The sequence below is a fragment of the Poecilia formosa genome, unplaced genomic scaffold, assembly GCF_000485575.1.
Source record: "Poecilia formosa unplaced genomic scaffold, Poecilia_formosa-5.1.2 Scaffold214, whole genome shotgun sequence".
Classification (NCBI taxonomy): domain Eukaryota; kingdom Metazoa; phylum Chordata; class Actinopteri; order Cyprinodontiformes; family Poeciliidae; genus Poecilia; species Poecilia formosa.
The window spans coordinates 30,227-45,334 of NW_006800153.1; the positions used below are offsets into that span (position 1 = coordinate 30,227).

The window sequence follows — 15,108 nt, forward strand, 5'->3', positions numbered from 1 at the left end:
AAAAACCCCACATACCACTGCACTGTATGCTCACAAACGCTTTTGTCAAACCCATGTCCAGTAACAGTAGATCTAGATTAAACGGTCATCTTTTTAGTTCTTAAAATTATTGCTATCCTAATTAATCCTGCTAGTATGTTAACTGTCAACTGCGGTTATGCTTTCTTTTGTCATGAACTGATTTGACAAAGATAATTGTTTTATTGTCTTTGGTGGTGCAGTGCTGTTTGAGGCAGACATGGGATGCTTTGTGAATGTGATTTCATCCATCCATCCATTTTCTGAACACCCTTGTCCCTCAGTGGGGTCGGGAGGGGTGCTGGTGCCTATCTCCAGCTAACGTTCCGGGCAAGAGGCGGGGTACATCCTGGACAGGTCGCCAGTCTGTCGCAGTGAATGTGATTTCCTGAACTAAAATTCTTCCAGCTTTATTTTTCTGGAACCTCTGATTCCAAATCCTTTGTGGCACTGTTTTTCAAAGCACACTGCCCTGAAAGTTTTAAGCATTCCCCTGCTGCAGCACACAACTTCAATTGATGGCTGAGTAATAGGGTTTTGCTGAAATGGATTTGAATGGGGGTGTTGAAGCAAGGGAACATCTAAAACATGGAGGTCAGTGTGCATTGAGGACCACGGTTAGGAAGCCCTAAACATTTGCCCAGGTCACCTCAACTGGTTCCTCTCCATGTGGAGAATTTAATTCACATTTGCTTATTTGTTGACAAGCTACTCCCATCCAAAGTGTTAAATAGTATAGTAATATGAATATAACAAATAGTTATATAAAATTGATAACACAAGTGTGAAATTATACTTAATTGAAATATGACCAAAATAGAGTGAAATAAGAACAAGTATGTAGATGGAAATATTTGAATCTATAAATGAGTCCAGAGTAAACTTAGACATTTAGAGTTGAGTGTTGTATAGTTTGATGGTTACAGGCAGGAAATACCTGCATACATATGTGCACATATGAGAGAGTGAAAGAGAATCTGAAAGAATATTTAGAATCCTTTATTGTTGCTACTTGAAATCATTTTCTGCTCACATCTAATGAAAACATGACAGTTCAGATTAAAACATTACACCAGACCAATAAAAGAAAATTAATGCAGGGCTGTGGAAATAATAAAAAGTATGTTAAACACCAGCTTAAGGTTGTGATTCAGTACTAATGGTAAGGTAAGGTCATACTTATATAGTATATAAGTACAATGACAAGGCAACTCAAATTTAAAATCATTTGTCAGTTTATAATCTGACAAATGATTTTAAATATAAATAGTCCAGTGAAAACGGGGCAAGTGGATGAAGTTGTATTTTTTTTATTTCTCCATGTGTAAAAAAGATGTGCTGATGAGAGAATTTAAATATATGCTATTTGCTGGGATGTATTTGAGAGCAAACCAAGCTCAAACACAAAGATTAAATTCATAGTGTCAGAGTGTAGCTATGGTAACACAACAATCAAACTATGATACTTGCCATATTAAGTTGAAATGCTAAACAACTTAAGGCTTTTAACTGATCTTTTCTGAAACCATTAAATCAGATTTAATACTACATTTAACATTTCTGAAGAAATTTAAATGGGGCCTGCTAAAGTGTGCCCGTCGGTTGGAACACAGCGGTTCTGATGCTAATAAAATTTAGCATCAATGCTAAAGTAAGCTCCAATGTACTCACATATTGTGTACATTAAGCATGTGGAGAGTCACAGGAATGTTGAGTAACATGGACTTACTCCATTCATTATGTTAAAATTAGTGTATAAGATAAAATTAGCCAAAATGCTAATGTTAGCCTAAATACTGCCAGTAGCATGTGGAGTATCACTAGCATGATGTCTTACATTGACTTACTTCATTCAGTATGCTAAACATGGCAAATAAATTTAAAAAAAAATAGCTAAAAGCTTATTTTAGGGAAAGGCTAGAGAGAGGACAGTGTACTGCTATTGTCTGTGCTAATGTTAATGCACTGACTTCTGATTTTTACTTTGGCAAAAGTAAAAATCAGATGTTTGCTAGTAGCACTTCGTTACCAGAAATCGCTCTCATCTCTCAGCAACAGATTAACAACAAATACTCTTATTGTTTAAAAAACAGAAGGTTTCTTCTGCTCTTTTCATTGTCATTGGCAGTAAATATATTACGAAACAGACATTCAACACAAAAGCAAAAATCTGATTTATACTTTGTGGCAGTTTGTTATCAGAAAAAAAGACCCGCTCATCCTTTAACACCAAATTTATAACAAGTAATATTATTGTTCATAAAACATAAGCTCTTGTGAAGTACCGCTTATCTGCTTAGACACAGGAAATTTACAGTTGGCACATTTTGCAAAGTATCAGATGTTTTAGTTCGTGGCATTTTGTTACCAGAAAACACGCTCATCTCTTAGCAACAGATTAACAAATATTATTGTTCAAAAAACATAACATTTCTTCTGCTTTTTGAAATATTACTTATCTTATACTACTTATTAAGTAAGTAGTATAACTTTTATAGTATAACTTACTAAATAAATGTGTGTTTTTTAATGATAATATTGTTTTATTCGTTAACTTTTAAGCTGCAAACTTGTGTGAAGGAAGGTCTGTTTTTGACATAATTTTTTGGGACAACACTGGCAAAAATTCATAAATTCACCAATGAGCAAGTCTGGCTGAACAAAACTAATAAAAACTAAAAACATTTCAATGCCACTGCGGTTCAGATTCAATGCCTTGTAAGGCCTTAAATTCAATCAAATCAATTTAATAACTTTTGATGCGCTTTAACGCCCCAGAGAAACATTCCGTCTCCTCTTAAGTTTATTTTCGTGCTAAACGTGGATCTGTTGTCTCTTCCATATTGTTGTTTAGCCTCTAAAGTTTGGAACGAAGGGATCCAACCGTCGGTTTATTGGAGCAGAACTCTTTCCACCAGGAGGGACGCTCCAGCGCCTGACTGCCTTGCATCACAGTGGACCACAGGTTCTTATACAGCTGCAGACAGAAGAAATGATCTGGTGAATAAAGCTACTTAAGATGCCACGCACACCAGAAACAATATTAATTGATATTGTGTACATTGAGACTTATTCAGCTGAATGTGATTTCATAACACAAATTAACACACAATAAGGAGATATTACATGTTTTTTTTATATTTGAAAAGAACAACTTTCCAGTATTTAGTCTTTAATTCATTTATTGTCATTCTGGGTGGTTCTGTCTCGTGATGGAAATAGCAAAATTTTCACTCAGGTTCGTATTTCTTTACCTCTCCAGGGCTGGACATTTATTGTATTGTGTATCATTTATAAATTGATAAATTATAAATTATCTTATCATGATGACAATTTTGATTTATTTTTATAATAATTACCAGTTAATGACGTTTAAAAAACTGTCTGTATTGCTGGGATTGTTAACTAGTCTCTCCACTGTTTGTTCAATAAGAGAATGAATACATATCAATAAATTTGAAAATATGATGAAATGCAGTTACTGTGTCCGGTTTTGTGACATAAATAACACTTATTGATGTGACTGTATTCCTAAAGAAGTGTATTGGAAATGGATATTTTGTTCAAGAGCAGTGTTTGTTTGTTTGTTTGCTATCCAGTGACAGCCAGACAGCTAGCTAAAAAAAAGAAGTAATGAAAGTTTTTATCATCACTTTTGTCATTATCACAATAGTATCATAAAATATCATGATAACACTTTCAGTCCATATTGTCCTTCCCTACCTCTCCGTCAGCGTTGGCAATAGGGGAGTTGAGGATGAAATCTGTGGGAGCTAAAACATCCACTAGAGCCACCGCTTCATTCTTCAGCTGTTGAGACAAAAAGGAATTCAAGATGACAATTCATGATTCAAGTTTATGAAAACACAAAAGAGATAACAAAACTGAATGCTAATGACTTCTGGAAAACACTCCCCACACACTCTGCCATCACCATTACCAACACCAGATGGATGGATGGATGTGTGTTGGTGCACACAAACTTGCTAAAATAGTTGACTTCTCATTTTTAATAAAAAAAAAAAAAAAAACATGCCAAAAAATTATTTGAACTTGGCAGGGGCTTAGCACGTCTGGCAACTGGTCTTGGTACATGTGAAAGGATGTGGGCAAGATATTATGTTGAAGAAAGAAAAACACTGAAAAATATTCAGAAGCCAAATTGTTTTAAACCTTAATTGCTTTTGTTTTAATCAGTAATGCAAAGTGAGTGAAGAGAGGACCAATTTAAATCAAATAGATGAGTGTGTGACCATCCTTCCATTTTAAAACAAGTTTTCAAGTTGTAGTTGTTCTTTGTATGTTTAAAGTGTAAATGAATGTGTTAGAGAAAATAATCAAATATAAAATTGTCCATTTCGGGTAAACACTGCCTGTAATGAAGTATGACGTTTCCAAGCAAGCTAATACACACAGGCTGCTAGATCCTGGCTTCTAGAATTCTCTGAAAATGCAGCAGCCCAGTACATTACTGCATACACTAATACTTATGATTACTTATGTTAGACATGACAATGTACCTCTGAGCAGAGTCTGAGGATGGTCAGCTGGACCAACTCTGCTGGTTTCCTTCCAGTCATATAATCACCTGAACAAGAACAGTATTTTGAAAAAGTATTAAAGTTATGTTACAGGCAAACATTATTGGTTTGTTTCCATTTAATTCAGAGAGTGTGACATACCCTGGAACAGTGTTGCCATGTGGTTGCTGAGACTCCACAGTCCATACAGGGCACACAGTTTTCTTAGGACTGGTTTGAGGTCAGAGGGCATGTCCTGATCAGTGGTCAGGCTGTGAAACCTCTGCAGGCAGCAGTGTTCAATGTAGGTGATAGCCAAGGACCTGCAGTAGTAAACCTGAACACACACATGGACACGCAAGTTAACACTGAACTTTCATTCAAGATTAGTAAAGAGATGTAGAATCAAAACACCATAAACATATTTAACTGATTCAATTCGTCTGCTTGTCAATATGATAACTGACAAATGAACTGGCATGAAGCTGAACAGCAGCATTTCAGAGGTGATTTAACTTTCTACACATTACTGTAGACAAATTCATCTTGAAACTGAAGGTTGTTGCAAAAATATTTTTTTCTGCTGACTAAAAAATGTAGTATTACCATAACATGGTGTCATTCCAGTAATGTGTACAATATTCACAATATTTCTCTAATATGGCAAAATGGCAGGCATTCTGCCTTTTCCTGAACCTCCACTAATTTTACAGCGACTAAAATGTAATTCCTCCCTGTGCAAACCTCAGTGTGTTCTGTTACCTGGCTGTTGTTACGGGCCTCAAACTCATTGCTGCCTAAGGCGCTCTGTTGTTCCAACCTCCTCTGACTCTCCACAAGCAGAAAACTGATGAGCCACATGTAGGCAGCTAAAGACACTGAAGCCATAGAAAAAGAAATCATGTTATAATACAGGGTTAAAAAAAAGACTGATAAACTTCATGCAGTAAATATTAATATGTTACTAACATGACAAGGACCTCATTATTTTTTCTCACCAAACAGTTTTGTTAAATTTATCTCAAAGTTTTGAAATTACTCAATACAAACATTTGACAATGATGTGTTAATGTTTGTCAAAAGGACTGAAGCTCGTTTTTGTCGTTCTGAATTCAACTCTAATCGGGACACAACATTTTACATAAAGAGCAGCAGCAGAAACGTATTTTTTTCTGAAGTAGACATATCCTCGTACCCTCAGGCTCCATACAGTCCTCTACTGTTGTTGCTGTAAACTTGCTTTCCAGATGTTTTAAATAATTATCCAAAAAGTCCACAGTGTGAAAGGGAGACTGAATGGGAACATCATCTGAAACCAAATAACACAGGTGGAGATTAGTAATCAGAGATGACACTTGGGTAACTGCAGATTTATATTTTAGGTACAATTACATCACTGAACAAAGAATGAATAAGGTTCTCTGCACAGCAATTATGAATTCAAATATAGGCAGTCAAATTCAGGTATTCAGCTCTGAATATTAATGCTATTAATGACTAATGTCTTTTCCCTCCATTGCTCTGTCATTTCGTCTTTGCAGTGTGCCTGGAGAAAGAGCGCATTCTGCGGGTTTTCTTCTTGCTGCACCTCATCCAGACTCATGCCAACTTCTGGTCATTTCAAATGGTGAAATGTTCCCCGATTTCAAAACTTTGCCACGCATGGCACATGTAATTTCAATTTATAGTGCGGAAACAGAGCTCAAGTTAAGCCCACAGATTGGATTTTTCAACGCCATCTGTCAAAATGACGGACATCGAGAAAGTCCAGCACGATGTCTTCTGAACAAGAAAATGGCATCCTTTCCTACACTAAACTCTACCCTCTTAAAGTCAATATAATAACTTGATATAATATTTCCGATATCACAGTTCCAGGAAAGCTTGTCAATATTGGATGAGACTATGTTTCGTCAATAGCAGATAAATCTGGTGATGGTATTTGAATGGGTGACCAGGCCCACCCATCGCCCCTGGTTTTACTATAAACCTTCTATATGTTTCTTGTGAATGGTGTCTCTTAAAATAGGTGAAAAACTGTCCTACTTGATTATAACATATGAGTGTCATTAAACAAGTGAGCCCGTTTCATCCTCTTTCCCCTACACTTACTATGTAGTTTGGCATGGAACAAGCTCAGAAGGTAGTTGCTGGTCTGCTGGAGCAATACGTTGTTGTCTCCTTCATATGTGCAGTTTGGGTCATTATCATCACGCAGGTCACCCAGTCGGTTCACTGTAACACACAGAGTTATAGCGCTCACACTGACTCGGTGACCTGGAGGGAGTGTTTGTGATGAACTACTGACTGGCAAGGTATCCATGGCCACCACAGGCCTCTCTGCACTCCTGGATGCCCCTCTGAGCCGTCCATGAACCCAGTGGTTTACTAGAGCACCCGATGGCATGGATCTCCCTTCCCATCTCTGCCTGTGAAACATGGGATCAAAAGAGTCAATGCCTGTGTAAAATAAAAGAAGTGTGTTCCTCATTCTGTACTTACTTGTCTGTCACTATTTTCCTTCATCAGCTGTCCAAACTGGAACTCAATAAAGTTCATGTAGATGGTTTTAGTGAAGTGTTCCAGGACATATGCTGCTGCCACATATGGGATCAGACGCCACTGCTACAATCCAAACAAAACATGTGCATGAGTATCAATAGTCATTATCTTAAACATGAACATTTTCCTTTTAGAATGTTTGAAGTAATAATAATAACTACATATGAAAAGCGGAGATCAAAACACCAGACTGTACTTTTCCAAATTAGATCTGGTGGAACAAATGAAGCGAAAAAAAAAAATCCTGTTCCTGTTCTTTAACTAAATCCAATTTAGTCTTTGCCCTTTCTAAATGCTTGAGGAGATGATTCATTGAGTTATTTTTTATCACTTCATAAGAAATGATCACCTGTAACTGGTATTCCAGAACTGGAATCTCCTCTGTGTTACTTGGTCCAAACTGTTTCCGTGTGGCTGAGAATCGAATAGCGACAGTGACAGCAAGCTTCAAGTTGACCAAAGCCATCCTGGTGATGTAAATCCGACCTCCGGAAAGGGCCCCCAAAGATGCCCCAAAACGCTTGTTAGGGTCCTACAGGAAAGAAAGGACATTGTTGTAGCTTTTGTCAATATTAGACTCGTCATCCGATTTTGACAAGTCTAAAAAGTAAAGAGTCCTTTAACAACAAAGTGTCCACTTGTGTGAAGCTGCATAAGAACAAGCACTTTCAGTGTGTGAAAGCTTACAGTTAGATGTAACCTGCTTTCAAAGGTTACAACTAATTGGGGGTTTAAAATAATAATGCTGGAAGATGATACATGTATATTTCCTAAATGCAATTGCTATGTGGTGCTTAGTGAACCTACTTTTTACACATGGCTAGTATATTGAAGAAACTTATTTTAAAAAAAGATGTTTTTTAAAAAGCTTGTATTTTTGGGTCTTTTGATGTTTAGGGAGGCATTACATACGACCTAATGCTTTTAAGTGAAAAATAAAAACATTGAGCACAAAACATAACGTTCACGTATAACAGCATATGGAGTAAACAATTTGATTACCTTAGTTGCACTGTTTATGTCATGGAAGGCGGTAGAAATGAATTTTTAAAGTAGTTTAGCTTACACTGGGGAGCTAAAGCCTTTGGTGAAAAACTCAGTTTGGTTATTCCTCCCTATCAACTTTATGGGTCAAAGAGTGGAGTAAACCTTTGACTATACAGTCAGATTCTCTTTCCATTCTGACATCAATATGTGAGCAGCTCCATAAAACAAAAACATCATTTTTTTGTCCACTCAGTACAGTCTGAGTAAGAAGTGGATTCTCAGCAAAAGATGAGAACATGAAGCGTAAACAGAGACCGTGTCCCTGAAGGCATCATCCCTGTGAACTCCAGGTTATTTATACAAATGGGCCTGGAATATTTGCTTTCTATGAATAAACACAGGTCAATGTTCCCCAACTACTCTTGTGTGAGCATAAAAAACTGCTCAGTTTTGAGCAGTTTTTTAATGCTCTATTTTAATGCTCTGTTTTAAATAGAGCTTTCTATTTAAAATAGTCGGCATCAAACACGTGCTTTCTGTTTGAGAAAAAAAAAAAAAAGACTAAGGACTTCATCCAGACAACCATCACCCTCTTTTTTGGGATATTCTCTGTCAACCCAAGAGAAGGTTGTGAGTGAAAATCCCACCACCTCAACATTTAAGTCACTTCAGTAACCATTCTGAGGCTAATTTTGAACTTCACCAATCATCTTCACTATATCTACAAAATGTTGAAATGCAGAGTTGTTGCTGTGTGACTGGCTGATTTGCTGCTTGTGTTAGCAAGAAATAGAAGAGGTGTAGCAATGCGCACCTTGAATGGTGTCACATATTGTCCGTCAGGGGTAACATCGCCTGTCCGGTTTAGGAGGTTTTCCCTGGGAATTCTCACATTGTGAAACATTGCAAACCTGTTGTGAAAAAGGGCCAACAGAATAACACCTTGTTATGTTTTATTAGAAAGAAGCAATGCAGGATAAATCATACAAAACTGTTTGTGACGCATTTATGATATTTGGTTCCTTACAGTACTTTGCTAGTTCTGATTCTGCATAACGCTATACTCTCCTGAGCCTCTACACATCATGTATCATCTTCTATTACGACAGAACTCAAAGTAAGTTTGTAATTTAATTCACAGATATTTTTTTGCTGACTTTCCACAGAACTGTATTACATCAGTCCAGGCAAATTGTTGTTCAGTCAACTTTAAGAACTGAGTTTAGTGTATTAGATTATATACTGTCAAAAACGTATAGAGTAAGTATGGTGTAACACATAGATATTTCTATGATGTTCAAATTACTGCTGCAGCTACCTACCCATTATCCAGTCCATTCTGGCCTAATTTTTTTCCCATGTCCCCAACTAGAACACCAGGTAGAGCCAGAAGGGTTTTGGGGTCTCTTATCTGCAGAACACATGTTTTAAATGAGGTATTACAGTAATCAGATTATGTCATCTTTAGATACAGATCAGAAATAGTGAATGTATAATAACAATACAATATCAAACATGAAAAATATGTTATATCACATACTGAGTAGGCCTCGATAAGAAAGGCTTAATTGGGATTAAGATGTTTTGTTCAAAAAATCTTACAATGTTGAATTATAACTAAAAAGCAAAATTTGAATCTTAATCAGTCCAAATAAATGTGTCTAAACTAGACTGCTGCTCAATCTAGGCCACATAACTTACACACTTTTCAGTGGTAATGTCCTGTAGTGCAAGTTGACACCTGATTCACACCACAGGAATAGACACACAGTATTTCTTTGCATATGTTGGTTGAGCATGGAAAAGGCAGGTACGATGCATTTTTCCAATATGAAATATTGATTCTGTGCAAATCAATATTTCATATTTCATATATATGTCAAAAGTAAGGGATGTGTGAACCCTTACTTTTGACATACTTTTGTAAACTTCAGCAAATTACACTTTTTAATTGCTTTTTTTTTTTTGCTAGTCAAAGGTGTTAAATGCCCCCAAACCAGACTGGGATGCTGCTCGTCAGTAGGCTCTCTACTGTCCCACTGTATGAAGTGACGAGGATGGGAGGTTTTACTGAGGATTACAAACACATACATTACGTAATCGGAGCCTTACCGGAACAATAAAAGAGTGCAGGCCATGGCACACCTGGTCAGGTGTGTAGAGCTGAGCAAATACAACAGCGTGAGTGGCCGTCTTTCCCATGTTTCCAACCCAGAACTTTGCAGCCTCAAAGTCTGGAGAATTGATGACAAACTCCTGCAGCACAGGATTGAAGAAAGAGGATTATAGATTCTGGAACAAATCATCACAATAACTACCAGTTTATGACACTGCAGCCTCAGCCCAATGCACTCAGTTCTGTTTGTGAGTTTTTAACAGTTCTTTCCAACCCGAATTCCAAACGCTGGTCCTCCTTGGTGGTTTCTGATATCATGGACGACATGGGCAAACCTACCTGTCTATAAAGGTACGGGTGAAATGCAAAGAGGCAAAGTGGGCATTGGGTTCCTGCAGAAAGCCCAATGTATCATCCCACAATCTCTCTTTATAGAGTATCTCAGTAAGTTCAGTTAACCACATTTTAATATTACTTTCTTGGCTATTAAATTCCATACACCACAGGCATTTCCATAGAGTTGCTACAGTTCATAAATAAAGAAGAATATCCAAATAATCCAGTCTGGGGATCAGGAACCAACATGCACTTATAGATTTCTGAAATCCAGTTGAGTTTGAGTTTCAGATGAGAACAGATGAGGCAAGGAGCCTCCAGTGGACATTTATCACAGTGTGAAGAGTCTGAGGGGTACATTCTATGCCATTTCATTTTAGAATAGTGGAGTTTGTGAAACAACTTTCACTGAATTAACTGACGTTTCACAATAATACATCAAGACCGAATCCTCGTGAAACCCTCCTAGCAGACTTCATTCCCAATCTCATTTCAGGCAGCTCTAAGGGCAAAGTTCATTCACCATTTCCTCTGAGAGGAGAACCAAAGGCCCCATGCACGTTCCCCTGCCACATTGTGATAGGTCAGGCCGAGGACATCCCATATTATGAGCTATTGCGAGTCAGCCACCGAAAGGCCAGACTCAGAGACCCACCACCCTCACAGATACCCCTACCCTCCAAACCACCACCGTCCCTCCAGGCAAACCCAAAGCCCTTAGCTCATTTATAAAACATTTATATAAACACATTTAAGAAGGTGTTGTGGTTGTGTGTGCTGACCTGGGAAGAAGGGTCATATGTGGCTGTGGTTCTCATGGCTCGAGTGTTGCTACCATGGCTCAGCTCAGTCAGTGCAAAGCACCCAAACATCTGAGAAAAAATATGGGCAGAATAAAATCACTAAACTTCACTAGCACTTTCTGCATACAAAGATTCATACATTAAAGGACAATGTGAAGAACAAAACTCACTATTTTGTTTCTTGTTCAATTAATAAAAAATAAAGCCGTTTGCATTTTGAAGTTGTCACTTACCTCCATGTGTTCAATGTCCTTTACATATTTACCATGTCTACTTGACCCTGTACTGACGATGATTCCTGCAAACATCTGAAACAAGATTTTAAGAGTTACTCATTTTTCTCCGACAAGTACTTTGAAGCAGAACACAAGAAAATTTGAGAGAAAATGACACAACAGTGTCTTCTCAGGTCTGACTAAAAGATCAATCCTCCAGCTGCAGCTGATCCAGAACGCTGCTGTTGGTGTTCTGACTAAAACCAGGAAGATAAAGAACATCACCCAGTTCTACAGTCTGTCCACTGAGAGAATAGACTTTAAAATACTGTTAGTTTATAAATCACTAAAGGGCTTAGCACCACAATACATTAAATATCTGCTGTTGTTGTATCAGCCTTCCAAACCTCTGAGGTTCTCTGTTGTGCTGCATCCAGAACCAGAACCAAACATGGAGAAGCAGCATTCAGCTTCTATGCACCACAAATCTGGAACAAACTTCCAGAGATCTGCAAAACAGCCAAAACACTGAGTTCCTTTAAATCTAGACTGAAAAGTCACCTGTTTAGATCTGCTTTGGAAACAATGACCACCATATTTCATGTGTATGATATTGATAATGGCACTCATCAAAATGTAATGTTTGTTAAGTTACAGTTAGGAAAAGAGAAAGGAGGTTTTGCATTACCTGATTTTAGAGAATATTGTTCTGTTGCTCAAATGACTTCCATAATATATCTAAGTGGCGTGCTAAAAATTATTAGGCAAAGTGGAAGAATATAGAGCTAAGAGTGCATGGAAAATAATTGCAGAGTGTCACTGGACATACAGAGACTATTAAGATCATACCTAAACATGTTAAATATGTTACTTGTTTCTCAGTGGAAAGATGGTTATACAGAATCCAGAAATACAAATTTGAAAAAGAATTATGCTTAATACAAACAGCCTCCAATAAATATTTCATTCAAGATCCACAATTCAAACAACAGCTAGAGATAGGTTTCACAGTCTTGTGTGTGGCCATGTTAAAAGTTCCCATGTTCTGAAAGGATGATTCCAAACACTCTGTAGGACAGAAACTTACATCTACACTATCTTAAGGGATTAGGAAATTATTCCTAATAATAATGCATACTTAGCCTAAATGTTTTATTAGAAGCAACTATTCTAAAGCAGACAAATTACTATCACATTTTTATCACCCAATCTTTCAGGAAAACAAAAAAAGATCTTACTCCTCTGTTAAGGTCATACTTGGCGACCAGAGCCCAGTCATACATGCCCAGACAGTCGTCCAAAATGACAACCTTCCACGGGTTTGCCATCATATCTTCTTTAGTCAGGAAGTTGTAGCGAAAGAGCTGCTTTACCCTGCATGTAGTACATTAGATCTTTCTTCACGCATCATGTTTAGTAAAAGATATTGAGCAAAACCTCACAGATACTAATTAGGTTTTATCATGTAACATGTATTATGGTGTAATGTTCAAAATAGTTTGAACATACCTGAGGAAATTAAGTTCTCTCTTTTTCTCAACAGAAATGTCCTCTCCAGGCTGACGGGCAAACACAGGATCATTTTCCAAACTCTTGAACACGTGATGCTGCACCAGACAGAAGAGGAGAAAATATATGGAACATCAACATAAAATAGAACAAACACATTCATTTTTAAGCATGAAATTGTCTTTTTAATGGCGTGTTTCTGTCATTTTTTAAAATGTATTTATGTTGAAAATTAAACTACTTGTTGAGTCACACTTCACTCACCCTATGTCAAAAACATAGGGTGTCAAAAACATAGGGTCGGGGTTTTATTAATTAATTACTATTTAACTTTCCCTTGATGGAGTGATAAGTTGAGGTATTACAAACATTTAAACTGAAAGAGGCTGTCTAAATTATAGAAGAAGAAAAAAAAACGGATCCAATATTTTTTTGGAAAACCTTTGACAGCAGAGAATCTGATCTCACTTTGAACTGTAATATTTCCTCTCCATCAATGAAGTGGAGCATCTCCTTCCAGCTGAAGGAGGCTTTGTTCCTGTAAGCGTCGAGTGGACCGCTGGGGAGGTCAGCCACGACCTGCTCCATGTTCAGGAAGAATTCAGATCTTCACCTCCTGCAAAGGAACAGCAGCACGTTTTATTAACGGGCTAATAAAACACAATAGAATTAAACTTTTAGAAATAATAAATAGTTAAACTTTCAATAACAGACAATTATTTTATTTCCCTGAAACATTGTTATTTACTGTCTTACTGCTTTCATTTATTTACCATGGTCATGGTCAGTATGGTCATTTTTGCCTATAAAAGTTAGTCACCCTCTGGGATGTTTTACTCCTTTTAATGTTTTTAAAAATCAATAATGATTAACAAAATGTATCTTTTTGACATATTTTACAAAGAAAAATACAAAAAAAACTTTTATTGTCAAAGTGGGATCTGACTTCTACAAAATAATAAAACTTACATAAAAGTAGGTAACATAAAATAAGGGCCTGCATAACTATTAGGATACTACTTTGAAGTAGTATCCTAAATTTATATAAAAACTGAGTAGGAAATGCAATATAAAGCAGACGTGTTTGCAGAACTCTTAAAAGCATGTGCATATCAGTTTGCTAAATTTTGGCTTAGGTGGAAAAATTAAGCAAAGTTAAAATATTGTTCAATTCAGGAAAAAATAAAAGTACATAATTGATGAGTATAAAAATTAATGAGATGAGATAAAAATGCTATAATATATTGAATATGTTTAATTAAATTCATCTGTGTGTATCTATTAGATCTGATATAAAGGTGATATAGGAGTGAAAGAATTAAGAGGAAGAGAATGAAAGACCCCTTGGAGACCACGCAACCAATGACTGAATCATTCCCTCCTATAACTAACTATTCTAAAGTGAAATGTGAGGCTGGAAGTCCAACAACTGAAGGCTGGACTAACGTACATTAAATCAACAAGCCAATGAATGACCAACACAAACACAACAGCGAATCAGAACAGAGTCAAAGTCCAGACTTCAACCTGATAAAATGCGCCTGTGCATTAAAAAACCCCTACATCACAACATTGAACTTGGCTTGCATGTTCTCCTTAACATTTATTTTTGAATTTGGCTTCATTGTTTCTTTATAGCATATCCTACATGCTATATTTTGAATACGTGTATATTTTTTTAAGAAAGTATACACGTAAAGTTAGACGAAATTATTGTGGAACATCACAAACGCAGGATCGTTTATTTAATGTTGTACCCACATTCTTAACATATCCTGTCAATCTATAACACATTAACAGCCGTAATTATATTAGAGAATATGGTTATTTACTATTGAGTCCTAAATGTAGTTTCTCCTGCAAAATCATGTGTGTTTTCTAAACAAACTATATGAGCGTTTGAATAAACAACTACCGGGTTGAATTTATAACCCATTATAAACACCTTATTTCAGCTCTTGTAATTTAAAAAGAGTCAAATCAGAGGCCTGATAGATAGATAGATAGATAGATAGATAGATAGATAGATAGATAGATAGATA

At 36.6% G+C, this 15,108-nt stretch overlaps 1 protein-coding gene across 1 annotated transcript in view; it reads right to left on the bottom strand.

The window, feature by feature from the left end:
• Nucleotides 1–1,902: 1,902 nt before the first annotated feature.
• Nucleotides 1,903–15,108, bottom strand: part of acox3 (acyl-CoA oxidase 3, pristanoyl) — a 24,582-nt gene continuing 11,376 nt past the window's right edge. Inside the window, exons 2-19 of the mRNA XM_007567808.2 lie at nt 13,535–13,682; nt 13,067–13,164; nt 12,796–12,931; nt 11,576–11,650; nt 11,322–11,411; nt 10,200–10,343; nt 9,410–9,498; nt 8,902–8,998; nt 7,450–7,632; nt 7,041–7,163; nt 6,847–6,967; nt 6,651–6,773; nt 5,734–5,847; nt 5,301–5,416; nt 4,701–4,875; nt 4,539–4,606; nt 3,742–3,828; nt 1,903–2,995 (exon numbers count right to left, since the gene is read on the bottom strand). Of these exons, the coding sequence (XP_007567870.1) occupies nt 2,876–2,995; nt 3,742–3,828; nt 4,539–4,606; nt 4,701–4,875; nt 5,301–5,416; nt 5,734–5,847; nt 6,651–6,773; nt 6,847–6,967; nt 7,041–7,163; nt 7,450–7,632; nt 8,902–8,998; nt 9,410–9,498; nt 10,200–10,343; nt 11,322–11,411; nt 11,576–11,650; nt 12,796–12,931; nt 13,067–13,164; nt 13,535–13,654 (2,079 nt within the window). The 5' untranslated portion in view covers nt 13,655–13,682 and the 3' untranslated portion in view covers nt 1,903–2,875. The remainder of the gene's footprint in view (nt 2,996–3,741; nt 3,829–4,538; nt 4,607–4,700; nt 4,876–5,300; nt 5,417–5,733; nt 5,848–6,650; nt 6,774–6,846; nt 6,968–7,040; nt 7,164–7,449; nt 7,633–8,901; nt 8,999–9,409; nt 9,499–10,199; nt 10,344–11,321; nt 11,412–11,575; nt 11,651–12,795; nt 12,932–13,066; nt 13,165–13,534; nt 13,683–15,108) is intronic.